At 42.2% G+C, this 13,090-nt stretch overlaps 2 protein-coding genes and 1 long non-coding RNA gene across 12 annotated transcripts in view; 1 reads left to right on the forward strand and 2 right to left on the reverse strand.

The window, feature by feature from the left end:
- Window positions 1–13,090, reverse strand: part of LOC144994242 (uncharacterized) — a 123,318-nt gene that overhangs the window by 71,294 nt on the left and 38,934 nt on the right. The window lies entirely within an intron of this gene.
- Window positions 1,531–6,578, forward strand: LOC111947821 (uncharacterized). Of its 10 annotated transcripts, none has more exons than XM_078951291.1 (10): window positions 1,541–1,831; window positions 1,916–2,041; window positions 2,127–2,249; window positions 2,322–2,691; window positions 2,769–2,891; window positions 2,972–3,094; window positions 4,833–5,130; window positions 5,213–5,260; window positions 5,350–5,513; window positions 5,592–6,578. In XM_078951291.1, the coding sequence occupies exons 2-9, from the start codon at window positions 1,991–1,993 to the stop codon at window positions 5,432–5,434; spliced, it is 1,221 nt and encodes a 406-aa protein (XP_078807417.1). In that variant the 5' UTR covers window positions 1,541–1,831; window positions 1,916–1,990; the 3' UTR covers window positions 5,435–5,513; window positions 5,592–6,578. The 10 variants fall into 10 exon arrangements, with proteins under 10 accessions (XP_078807416.1, XP_078807415.1, XP_078807414.1 ...); XM_078951292.1 differs by having other exon boundaries at window positions 1,542–1,831; window positions 2,127–2,207; XM_023958038.2 differs by having other exon boundaries at window positions 1,544–1,831; window positions 2,460–2,691.
- On the reverse strand, window positions 5,831–12,841 carry LOC144994233 (uncharacterized). Its single transcript, XM_078951327.1, has 4 exons — window positions 12,691–12,841; window positions 7,988–8,594; window positions 7,130–7,163; window positions 5,831–7,058 (listed from the first exon to the last, which is right to left on the reverse strand). Exons 1-4 carry the CDS (start codon window positions 12,692–12,694, stop codon window positions 6,963–6,965), a joined length of 741 nt encoding a protein of 246 aa, XP_078807453.1. The 5' UTR covers window positions 12,695–12,841; the 3' UTR covers window positions 5,831–6,962.

Consider the following 13,090-nt stretch of genomic DNA (forward strand, 5'->3'; position numbering starts at 1 on the left):
TAAAATGACAGATGTGGGGCATTTCGTGAAATTGTCCTTCAGTATGGTTTCATAAACGAAGACATGCTGATGTATCAGAATATGAAGTATCACATTTTCATAACTATCAAAACTGTAAAAAGAATATGTTGCTTTTCTGCAGAAAGAACCAGTCTCATAAATTTATGACTTTATCCTTTTTCCTCAGTGGGGCCCTAGTACTCTGTCATACAAAATAATACACATTCCATATGAATATGAAAACACAATGTGTAACATTATGTTCCTTTATTGAATAAGGACAAAACAAAGCAGGTAAACTACACTCAAAAACGTTCACTTTGAATGAACATAAAAAAATTATGGAAATGATTTCCACACGATTAGACAGCGTTACTTGAACAAAAATGAATCATATTGGTCCTACTTAATGTACTTAGGCTCAAACTAATAAATTTAAGTTGATTCAATCTAAATACTGCAGTTGGACCCAACTTTAAATTAATATTGTTGCTCACTCTCAAAAGATAAAAGTTGATCCAACTTAATTGAATCACTCTAATTGGTCACACCTCATTAAATTAAGTTTATTCAACTTAAATTTGTATGACTACCTAACACAATTCATGTTGACATTACTTAATTTTTTGCTTTAATTTTATTTATACATCTGACAATGATAAGGTTTTCCAAAGTTTCAACCAATGGGTCTTTTAATTTTCACATCAAAGACATGAAATGCGCAGTAATATCCCACATGACAAGACAGGAGTTCAAATAATGCAAATTCTGTTTTAAGTTACCTGAACAGTTTACCGCACAAGGGGTTTGGTCATCATCCTCTCCCACACTCTAACTCATGGTGCAGAAAAGAAATAAACATATCAGTTTAAATCACTAGTTAAAACAGAGTAAAACAGCTAGACAATAAAACCCATGGACAAAAACTCACACTTAGACCCCAATCTGCCCAGATAGACAAAGAAAATGGAATCCCACAATTCCTTGCGATTACTAATGCATCCAATTTAACGGTATCATATTGGATCAACATGATTGAAATGAGTAACTTTTAAATGGAATATTTTTATGTACGATCGACATGATTCATTCACGTAAGATTAACAAACATAACATTTTCTGGTTGAAATGACAAGTCACATTTTCATAAAATTAATTGGCTGGTAATTTCATTAAAAAAATCTTGAGTGTGCTTTATCACTGTGGCGGTGTTGCCTTTCTTCTTAATTATATCTTTTATCTCCTCGTATGCCTCCATGAGGATTTGTGCTTCCGACGGGGAAAGGTACGCGGCTCTAGTTGCCATGGTAAATCAGTTTATCTGTGATCTGTGGAGGGGTCTGTTTGAGTGAGCCGTGAGCGCGCACCTATCCAGGATTGGTTACACCTGGCTTGATGAATCCGTGTCTGCTCATCCTGGCTTGGTCTTTTTGCAACCGATTAAGCCTGGACGCACATGTTTTGGATTCATTGAGCTCAGCTCAGTCATTTATCCCGGATGTCTTAATTCTACTTTTGTGCAACAGGCCCCTGTATCTCACATGTCCTCTCATTTCAGTTTTCTTGACCTTCCCTCAGTGTGTTCACCTGCCCTCCCTGATGTGCGCACCTGTTTGTAATTTTTTAATCAATCCTCATGCTTATAGTCTGCGTCTCCCCTGCCCTTGTTGCCAGATTGTTTTGTGCTGTTCACAGAGTTACATTAATCTTTTGTCTTAAGAGCGAAGTAACAATTAAATTCGAGTTTTCATTGGAAAATCCTGCGTCCTGCATTTTGTGTCCACCTCGTATCCTGACAGAGCCCTGCAGATACTAAGATAAGCAGCTAGAGGTACTGATATTTGAAAAAGCATTTGTTGTTTTCTGCAAGAACTACGCTAAAACAGAGGTTTTTATTTTACGTTGTGAATTGCAGATGCATTAACAACATGTGGACTCGGCCAGTTCCAGTGTGGAAATGGGAGATGCATCACGATAAGATGGATATGTGATGGCGGCGACGACTGTGGAAATTGCACCGATGAACTTCCAAGCAGTTGCTGTGAGTATCCCATGACATTACAGCATCTCCGCCCCCTAGAGTGTATGAGCTGCCTTTTTTTGTGTATTTTTTTTTATATCTATAGTGGCAAGAACATGTAAACCTACAGAGTTCAATTGTGGAGACCGCTTTCACCTGTGTTTACCGAGCTCCTGGCGCTGTGATGGTAAAGCTGACTGTGAGAACAGAGCTAATGAGAGGGGCTGTGGTAGGCTTGCACTTCATCTTAATGCACATCTGCGCTCGTCTGCCTCTCTCTGACCTCTCAAACACTAAACAGTGTTTAGCCTCAGACTTGCGCTGCGAGAATGGCCAGTGCGTCTCAGCTTCCTTTGTGTGTGACGAAGATGAGGATTGCGATGATGGGAGTGATGAGGCCTCCTGCCCTCCCATCACCTGCAGCTCTGCATCCTTCCAGTGCAACAACAGCATCTGCATCCCTCGCCAGTGGGCCTGTGACGGTTACAACAACTGCCCTGATGGCTCAGACGAGTGGCCCCAGAGCTGCCACGCCGAATCCCCCGTGACGCTCGCCTCTCATCAGTGCCACTCGATGGAGTTCCACTGTGGCAGCGGAGAGTGCATCCACGGCAGCTGGAAGTGGGATGGAGATGCTGACTGCTTGGATGGATCTGATGAAACTGGCTGCAGTGAGTTTGTGGTTCCAAACGTCATGTCCTGCATTTCTTCACTGCCCCTTTACTTACTACAGTTGCTTTGCCCTTAGCTCGCTCCACCTGCTGTCCAGATGAGTTTGAATGTGGCGATGGAACCTGCATCCACGGCAGTCGCCAGTGCAACCAGCAGTACGACTGCAGAGACACGACTGACGAATCCGGCTGTGTCAACGGTAAGAGGACCCTCCCACGCTCCATAGTCCCACTGAAAAGCTGTACCTTTTTCACTCATCATTTCATTTGGCTTGCACAGTGACCCGCTGTGAGGGCCCAGACAAGTTCAAGTGCCGCAGTGGGGAGTGCATAACCATGGAGAGAGTGTGTGACAGCAAACGGGACTGCAGGGATTGGTCAGATGAGCCTCTTCGGGAATGTGGTGGGTGCAGCTTTTCACAACTTTCTGGTTAATTACTAGTTTATGCATTTACCTCGGGTCCTGCGTGTCCTTAGAGTTGTAATTATATCCTCATAAAAAGGCCTCTTCTTTTTCTTTGCAGGCTCTAACAAATGTCTTTACAACAATGCTCTCACATTTGCAATAGCAAATGTGCCTGCAATTGGTAGCAGGCACCACATATTTTTATAGAGGCATCTGATTATTTTTTACTTTTATTTTAGTTTTTTACTTGAATAACTTGCAGTATGGAAAAAATGGCATGAAAAAAGAAAATAAGATGATGAATAGGCCTGCACAATATAGCGCAAATTTATCGCTATCGCAAAATCCAGCTTTGTAATATGCACATCGCAAAAGACGGCAAATATTGCAATAAATCGTAAACCTTGAATGTGTTTAAAAAATCTAATGGCAGCTTGAACCATTTAACAAATTAAATAAATCCCATTATGCATTTGACCAATCAGATGGAGGCCTATTATGTTAGATGCTTGTCACCTATGTCGACGAGGGTCATTTGGAGTATAAATTTTAAAGTGTTTCAATGAAATGGGAATGGTTATTTGGTTATTTTGCTATTTGTCTATATACCGCAAATTATATCGTTATCGCAATTTTAATCTCTAATATCGCATATCATGAGTTTTCCTCATACCGTGCAGCCCTAATCAAGAACATGTTAAAAAAAGGTAGCCTAAAAGTCTATGGGATTTTGGCATCATGACACCAGCAAGTACTTCCTGGGAGAACGGCCAAGATGGCGTCTGCGTAGGTACGTACCTTCTGAGCTCCTGCAAAAGTTATCGGACATAACATCTATTTTGGAATCATGACACCAGCAAGTACTTCCTGTTTGGAAAACCGGGGGGAGGGGTCACCTAGTCCAGTTCTCATATACAGTCAATGATCCATACCCAGTCTTGCAATGGTTGTAATGCAGTTTTGTGCATTTTATTGTTTCATGTGGAGATTACTTTTTCCACACAACCAGGTTCTCTGTGCTCAAAATTGGGGGTCAAATCTGGCTCTTACCCTTTAAAACCAGAGCTGTCACCGGTGACAGGAAAATAAACACACGCTCTTTGACCTGTCGCAGATCTTCAACCGTTTACGCAATTAATGGAATTCTAACAGATTCTGTTCGGCACAGAGAGAAGAGAGGCGTGCTTCTCTCTGCATGCAGCACCTTACATTAGTGAATAGTTTACGCAATTAACGTAAATCAGCTGAAAATAGCACAAACAGTAGTTTGCATGATAACGTTCAATTCGCTCAAAAATACCAGCTAAATACGAGCTTTAGCTGGTATTTTTGTTAGAACTGAGCGACTTTACGAGCTAAATCGGGACAAGGAAGTGAAGACTTTAACCACTTCTCATTGGTCAGACTGATGACATGTGATTAAGCCCCCCTAGAATGATTGGTGGAGACAGTTAAAGGGACGGGACTTTTCCAAAATACAGCTGAAGCTGCAGCTGAATCGTACCGTCATTCTTATCAAAATGTCTTTAATAAAATAAACGCAAAGAAAAAGTATTTCACGATCTTTTCTATTCCTAACTCCTCAATGTTTTATCAGGGCCTGTTTGGATGAACAGAGCTGAAATCCTGGAGATGGGAAATGTGTTTAGATCAGTTAATGAGGGCAATTTCTGGTTGAAAAACACTGTGGTAGATGATTTAAATAATGAATTCATGTAATGTTTTTGCATTTCAGAGGCACCAACACCTGCAGGACCATCGCAGTCAGAATCTCCATCCGCCTCCACAACCCGTCTGCCTCTCAGGACGTCACCTAGAGCCACGTTGAATCCCAGACTCCACCACAGCAGCGCCGGTGGTGATCACCAGTACCACCCCCAGGGCTGTAACCCACACCACCCCAAGGTCACAGACACAGAGGACCACCAAGCCTTCAATCAGGAGCACCATACCACTCCCAAAGACCACTACTCCCAGGCTGATCGATCTGAAAGTCCTGCAGACCTTCACAGAGGCTCCAACCACCTCTCTGGGTAAGCTGTCAAAGCAGTTCATCTGCTGACGTTTCGCATTGACTTCTTTCTCAGCTGTACATAACAATCCTTTCCCTTTTAGAAAGCAAACGTGGGCTTGGTGTGACTCTTTACTCGGTCCTCCCTCTGGGTGAGTTGTTGCAGCAGCTGCCGAAACACTGAGCTGTTGCTCACCCTCAACATGTGACGTCTTACCCCCAATATCTGTTCATCCAACAGCGGTTCTCTCACTGTTGGCTGTTGGTGGCGTGCTGCTGTGGAAGACCTTCAGGTTGAGAAGCTCCAACACCATCCACTTTCATAACCCTGTTTATCAGAAAACCACAGAGGACCAGGTGCACATTTGGAAAAGCAACAGCCTTGACGGTTACTCCTACCCAAAAGTAAATGTTACAAAAACTTTGTAGATACCGCCCTGCAAAATACTTTATCTAACATTCTTTTCTTTGCTTTTTGATCAGAGGCAAGTTGTGAGCGTGGACGAAGAAACCGACAATCCCACCTTCACTGAAAACTGAATGCTGTCATAAGGTGGATTTGATGATGATGATCAGCGTTTTTACCTCAAATGAACAAAGAGGTGAAGCCTGAATGTTCCAACCACTGAATCCTCACAAACAGATGGTTTGTCTGCAACGCAACAAGTTTTAATCCCACAAGAAAACATCTGAATGCTCATCAAACATCATTAATTTCTCAGTTTGATTTTTCCTCTCTTGATGTTCAGACTCTGATAGTTGATGAGGGGAAAAGTCTTATGTTGCTGATCAGGGAACAGTTTTGGTTTATACACAACAAACCACTTTTCTTTTTTCAGACGAAGATGGATAAATTGTATTTTTAAAGCACATGAAGTCAAAGATGAATGTAACCTCACAGAAAACACTCATCATCATGTGGTCGTGCCTTGATTATACCATCCTCTGTCTGGGCTCCCAGATGTTCCCTCTGCATCTGTAAGAGCTTCCACTCTCCACATGCTTGTCGGTGGATTGGACAGAAACCTTTAAATGATTCTTTTTTCATGTTGTTAAAAAGCTTTGATGCCACCAAACCGCTGTACCGTGGCACATGTATTTGTGTCCCCGTCATGCCAGCATTCCTGTTCAAATGGCTCTTGGGTCTCCCCGGTGTTTGCGTGTTTGGCTTTTTTTCCCCTTCAAATTCTCCTTGTCTGGGAACAGGTACAGGGAGGCAACAACACCCCCCCCCCCCCCCCTTTGGATCTGTATTTGTGTTGTGGGAGTAAATAAGCATGAATGGTTGAAAAGTGAGGGTGAAACAACGGACGAGGGTTTCTGGGTTTGTCAGCTTGTGAGGACTAAACGGCACATGAATTCTGTTTCCATTCAGCTTGTAAATATGTTTATGTGTACAGAAATGTGTTCTGTACTGGTTTTGTTAATGATTGAATGTTCTGTAAATAAATGCTGCTATTTATTATAGAATTTGATATTTCTGGTTTTATCGTGGCTGCACGGTTGAGCAGTGCTTATCGCGCTTGCCTGACATAGAAGACCTCTGGTTCAAGTCCCGGCTGGTGGACCTGGAACAGGACGTGCTCTGTCCAAAAAACATGCTTCATAGGTTAATTGGTTACTCTCCTCTTTTCTTTTTTTTTTTTTTGGTCCATGTGTGGATGGGTGTGTGTGTGTAATTGTGGCCCTGTGACAGACTAGCGTCCAGGGTGTGCCTAGCCTTTGCCCACAAGTGGTTGGATAGGCTCCGGCAGCCCGTAACCCCGAAAGGGACAAAACGGATATGAATGTATCAAATAAGAATAAATTTAATAAAGTAAATGTCAATAATTAAATAAATAAATGAAAAACAAATTATGAAGGGCGCAGAAAACGCCAAAAAATGATAATGGCCGCCCCCAGCAGGAGAGGCCAGAGAAGGTCCTCCGGCCTTGGTGGTCGGATGCCATCCTAGAGACAAAAAAAAAGTAATCAGGCATCAATTTTAATAGCAGAAGATGACTGACTACTGCTAGACCCACCGGCACTCCTGGACCCCTCGGCTCGTATTGTAGTCTAAACAAAGTAGACAAAGTTTTCAGTTAATACAAAATAGTTTTCATTCCAAAATGATTCAGAACATGTAAGGTGGTAAATGCAGCTGAAAATCAGAGCTAAAGAGCTGCTCACGCCCTCATGAATCAGTGAAAATGAAGACACAAGGACAATGTTTTGAAATATGTTTGTATAGATTATAGAAAACAATAAGAAAGCAAATGAAAATTAACAAAGTCAAATAACATTACTTTGAAAAAGTTGATTAACAAACATTACTTTTTTTAAATATACTGTAGCATTGCAACACAAAAATAGGATTGACATTTCACTGTTGGGATAAAAGACAGTAAATGCTTCCAAATTAGACACCAATATTAATGGTCCAGTATTTCATTGTTATGTTTCCAGGTGAGCACATAATAGTTTGATTTGTATGTATTTGGTTTTGCACAACATTTGTGGTGAATGATGTATTAGATGACTACAAATATGCCGGTGATTTCCGATTACTCAGGTGTGTGGCTGATTACAGCTAGTGACAGCACAAAGAGGGGGAGACAGAGCCAAACAAGAAGGGAGGATATTACGGAATTTCAGAAGGTCTTCCCTATTCTTGGAAAGTGTTACGATATCAGCCTCAACTAAGAAGCCGTTGTCCATCTGAACGTGGACAAACACACAAATTTGAGAAAGTAAGTAAAACCCTGATTGATTTTGTAAATACTCTAATTTAACGCTGAGTATTACAATACAGTATGACATTTAACAGCAACCGTTAAAAATCCAGATAACCTTGTTAACCAAGTTCAACAAGAAGAAAGTCAGGCGGGAAGTCTACTTACTGCAGGGTTAAGATATATCTTCCCCCCTGGTCCTCACGGGGAGGGTGTTCTTGCAGGGCCCCCGCCTCTCTGCGTGGAGGCCGTTCCTGGTTGGCCCCCGCCTCCCCGCGTGGAGGCCATTCCTGGTGGGCCCCCGCCTCCGCGCGCTGAGGCCATTCCTGGTGAGCCCCCGCCTCTTCACGTGTAGGCCATTCCTGGTGGGCCCCCGCCTCCGCGCGCTGAGGCCATTCCTGGTGAGCCCCCGCCTCTTCACGTGTAGGCCATTCCTGGTGGGCCCCCGCCTCTTCACGTGTAGGCCATTCCTGGTGGGCCCCCGCCTCTCCGCAAGGAGGCCATTCCTGGTGGGCCCCCGTCCCTTCATGTGGAGGCCGTTCCTGGTGGGCCCCCGCCTGCACGTGGGGAGGCCACTCTTGCAGGGCCCCCGCCTCCACGCGGGATGGCCGCTGCTGCAGGGCCCCCGCCTGCACGCGGGGAGGCCGGTCCTGGTTGGCTCCCGGCTCTTCGTGGCGTCGCCGCTCTTGGTCGGCCCCCGCCTCTTCGCTCGGAGGCCTTGCCTGGTGGGCCCCCGCCTCTTCGCGGACATTCTTCACATTCTGTGAATTCATTTCTGAAAGACAAAATCCAGATGTCATTTTTTTCATACTCTGCTGGCAAGGATGGCGGATGCATAAGTATGTTAAACGTGGTGGATTTTCAAGGAAAATGATTAAACCAGTGCTTAGACCAGTGCTTCTCAATTATTATTGTTTCGCGCCCCCCCCCCCCCCCCCCCAACCCCACACACACTTGCGCGGCGACAATATATTAGATTAGTATATACAAAATTTGCGTAAGTGTACCTAAAATTGTATCATTTAACATTAACAAAAGAAAAAATGTATATAAATGCACTTTCAACAAATATTAACTTTATTTTGCCACACAGAAACCCTGTTGTAGTCTAAAACAGAAAGAAGCTTAACGTGCCAGAAATAAAATGTCAGTTCTTATTCAAACTAGAGACATTTTGACCAACTGAACCATTTGATACTGAGAAAAATAATTCAATCAATAAATAATACTAAATTCACACTTTTATTTCAGACTCAGATGTGGTCCATAGGAAAAAAAAGATACAAATACAGTATACATAATAAAAAGTAAAAAGATATAAATTAAAAGGAGTATAATCGCTGTATCCAGTGTTTCCTCAGGGCAGAAGTGTAGCGGCATGAGCTTCTTTTGGGATCAGTCAGAGACATGATAATTGAGTTCTTAGATTTGTCCAGGTGTTCCATGAGGCTGTACGTTAGCTTACGCAGTAGAGCTTCACAGGTGGTGGGGATGTGAGCATCCACAAACAGCTGACTGGCTCTGTACCACCTGGGCACCTGTAGCAGAAGCCTAAAAGCATCATTATAGGCTACTAAGAATTTGCGGAATGTCCCACGTCCATAGTTCCACCAAAGAGGGGCCGTATACAGAGGAGTGCAGTAAGCTCTGAACAGCGAACACTTCAATTGAAGTGAACATGCACTGAATTTTCTCATCAGCACATTTGCCTGAGCATAGAGTTTACAGTACTGTCTCTGAATGTCTCTAACATCATTAATGAAATGTCCAAGATATTTGATAGATGAGGTTTGTTCCAGAGTCGTTCCACAAAGCTTAAAAACAGGAAAGTTTACATTTCTGTCATCTTTGGTCCTTACAATCATTACTTTGCTTTTAGAGGGATTGTAGTTTATATCAAAGTCTCTGCCATAGTCAGAACAAACTTTTAAAAGTGTTTGTAACCCAGCACTGTAGGGGCTAAAAATGACAAGGTTATCAGCATACATGAGATGGTTAAAGGTTTGACATCCAACAACACACCCAGTTTTGCACAGATTCAGATTAGTGGATAGGTCATGAATACACACATTGAATAGAAATGGAGAGAGGATCCCCCCCCCCCTGTTGAACACCATTGCTTACATAAAAAGGCTCTGATAAGACATTGCCCCATTTGACTACCATTGTTTGATTAGCATACCAGAAAGCCAGGAATCGTACAAGATATTTGGGCACTCTTCGATTAATTAGCTTCTGAAAAAGCTCGAGGTGGTTGACCCTGTCAAAGGCCTTAGTGGCATCAATAAAACACAAAAATACAGATTTATTCAGATGCAGGTATTTCCCAACTATTTCCTGTAATGCGTAAATACACATATCAGTGCCGAGGCTTTTTTTAAAACCAAATTGATTCTCACTTGTTAAAAGATGCACTTCGAGTCTAGTCAATAAAACATATTCTAAAAGTTTTGAAATGTTGCTGGAAAGGGCAATCGTCGGTAATTCAACAGACTATTTAAACTGGCAGTCTTGTCTTTGATGACAGGAATCAATAGAACTGAGAGAATTGAATCAGGCAGGACTCCATGGGTTAGAAAGCCAGTGAAACACATGGCCAGCAGGGGCAGTAATTTAAAACTTGAATATTTTAAATGCTCGACTGAGATGTCATCTAGACCAGTGTTTTTCAACCAGTGTAGTGTGCCGCGGGAGATGGTCAAGTGTGCCATGGAAAATTGCCCTACTTCACTGATCTAAAAACATTTTCCATTTCCAGGAAATCAGCTCTTTGTTCATCCAAACAGGCCCTGATAAAACACTGAGTAGTTAGGAATATAAAAGGTTATAAAATTACTTTTTCTTTGTGTTTATTTAATTCTATTAAAGACATTTTGATAAGAATGACGGTACCGCGATAGCTTCAGCTATAACTGTGTAAGGAAAAGTCCCGCCCTTTTAGCTGTCTCCGACAATCATTCTTGAAGGCTTAATCACATGTCATCAGTCTGACCAATCAGAAGTGCTTAAAGTCTTCACTTCCTTGTTCTTAATTCTGCTGATAAAGTCGCTCAGTTCTAACAAAAATACCAGCTAAAGCTTGTATTTAGCGGTGTAGCTTTCCACAGAGTCCGGTGTCAGACCGTGGAACAAGTGAACAAAACAATGAAGCTCAGACACGCGAGTCTTTCTGCCCTTTTTTGGCAGTTTTCACACTACATCTCCCATGATGCATTGGCTTAAAGGGACAGCGCACAATGAGTCGTCCTTGTGAAATGTCTTGAAACCACAACAAACAGTTTCTAAATTTTTCTAATTTAACTTTTATTTCATCTCTTAGAAAAAACACCTGTAACTTCCTGCTTTTTCTGCCACAATTATCATAAAAATCCACGTGAGATTGAGAGGGGGGGGGGCTGTAGATCAATACAGACCATGAATTTCTGCTTTTTTTTTTTTTTTTTGGACGCTGGTGTGCCGCGGGATTTTGGTCAAGGTTAAAGTGTGCCGTGGCTCAAAAAAGGTTGAAAAACACTGATCTAGACCACATGCTTTGCCTTCTTTTATCTTTGAAATTGCATCTTGAATCTCACTTGCACGAATAACCATTGTGTCGGTAAAATCCACATTGTCAATAGAAACTGCATGACTTTTTACTGAATTAAGCAGGTCAGAGTAATGCTTACGCCATAAATCAGCAAATTTTATCAGCACCACATACACCTTCAATGTTGGATGGCAATGAAGTTTTACGATTGTTCACAGCATTAACTTCCTTCCAGAATTTATGGTTATCATTTTTTTGTAGACCTCTGGCCAGAGAGTCTGCTCTCATCATGTTTTCTTGCCTTTTGATAATGCGAAGTGAATATTTAAATCTCGCAGTAGTCATTTTCTTGCTCTCAAACAAGGCACCTTGTCGAGGCTTCCCAGCTTCATGCCAGAGTCTGAAAGCATCCCTGGCTGCAGCATGATGTTCAGCTACAAAGTTATTCCAGCCTGGCTTGACAGTCCAGCTTTTATGACTCCTGCTTCGTAGGCAAAGACTACTATCTTTTACAGCTTTGACTATATTTTCATAGAGTTTACACAATTCATCACAATGAGTAGTATTTTTGCAGTTTGGATCACAGAATGCCAGTGCATCCCTGGGCAATTTTACAGCCTGCAGCTGAGCATCGGTGGTTGCTGTGTATTTATTGATGTCCTCATTTGTAACTTTGGACCAATCAAGTTTATCTGTAAGAGCGTTATTTTCTTTCATCACAAGAGATGGTACATTTGCCACATTTAAGGAGAAGACTACTGGTATGTGATCTGAGGTAGCTAAATTATACAGGATTTCTATGTTTCTCAAAGAAGCATGAGCATCCAATGTAAATTGATCTGAAACATTAACACAGCAGAACAAAAAAATGTAACGTTTTTAGTCTGAAGAAATAGATAAAAACATTGTGCTGATTTTTTGTCTAAATGATGAGCAGCTCCCTTCCGCGTGCCCGGGAGTCAGAGCCCACACTACCCCTCCCCTTTCGTTCTCATTCGCGCAGCTGCGTGTGACACGAGACAGCCAGGAGCAGCTTCACGAACAGGGATTCACAGGTTTCAGTCTGTTACAAACTCTGTGATAGAACAGATGATAGGAACCGAATAGGAATCAGATTTATTTCTAAGCACTGAGCCGCTGTCACGTTAAATGACAGCGGCTCAGTGCACATGTAATACGGGACAATTGCCCGTATTACCTGTGCCTAAAACCGCCACCAACGCTCCCCCCCCCCCCCCCCCCCCCCCCCCCCCCCCTGGCCCCACTCTATTTGAGAAGCACTGATTTAGACCCACATACAAGTACGGAAACAGATCATCATCTTTCACAACAAGAAGTGTCTTACCCATGTCGCCTGATGACAGTTTTTGACCAGTTGAGAATTGTAAATGAAAAAAACTACAGTTGCTAAGGACTTTTTTGATAAATGCAGTTGGACACAGTGACTGTTAAATAAATACATTTCCATCCGTTTTCCTGAATGTTAAACGTTACCCGTTTGTAATCGGAAATCACCGCCATATTTGTAGTCATCTAATACATCATTTACCACAAATGTTGTGCAAAACCAAATAAATACAAATCAAACTATTATGTGCTCACCTGGAAACATAACAATGAAATACTGGACCATTAATATTGGTGTCTAATTTGGAAGCATTTACTGTCTTTTATCCCAACAGTGAAATGTCAATCCTATTTTTGTGTTGCAATGCTACAGTATATTTAAAAAAAAGTAATCTTTG

The sequence above is a fragment of the Oryzias latipes genome, chromosome 8 (genome assembly GCF_053564925.1).
Source record: "Oryzias latipes strain Hd-rR chromosome 8, Olatipes_Hd-rR_3.1".
Lineage (NCBI taxonomy): Eukaryota > Metazoa > Chordata > Actinopteri > Beloniformes > Adrianichthyidae > Oryzias > Oryzias latipes.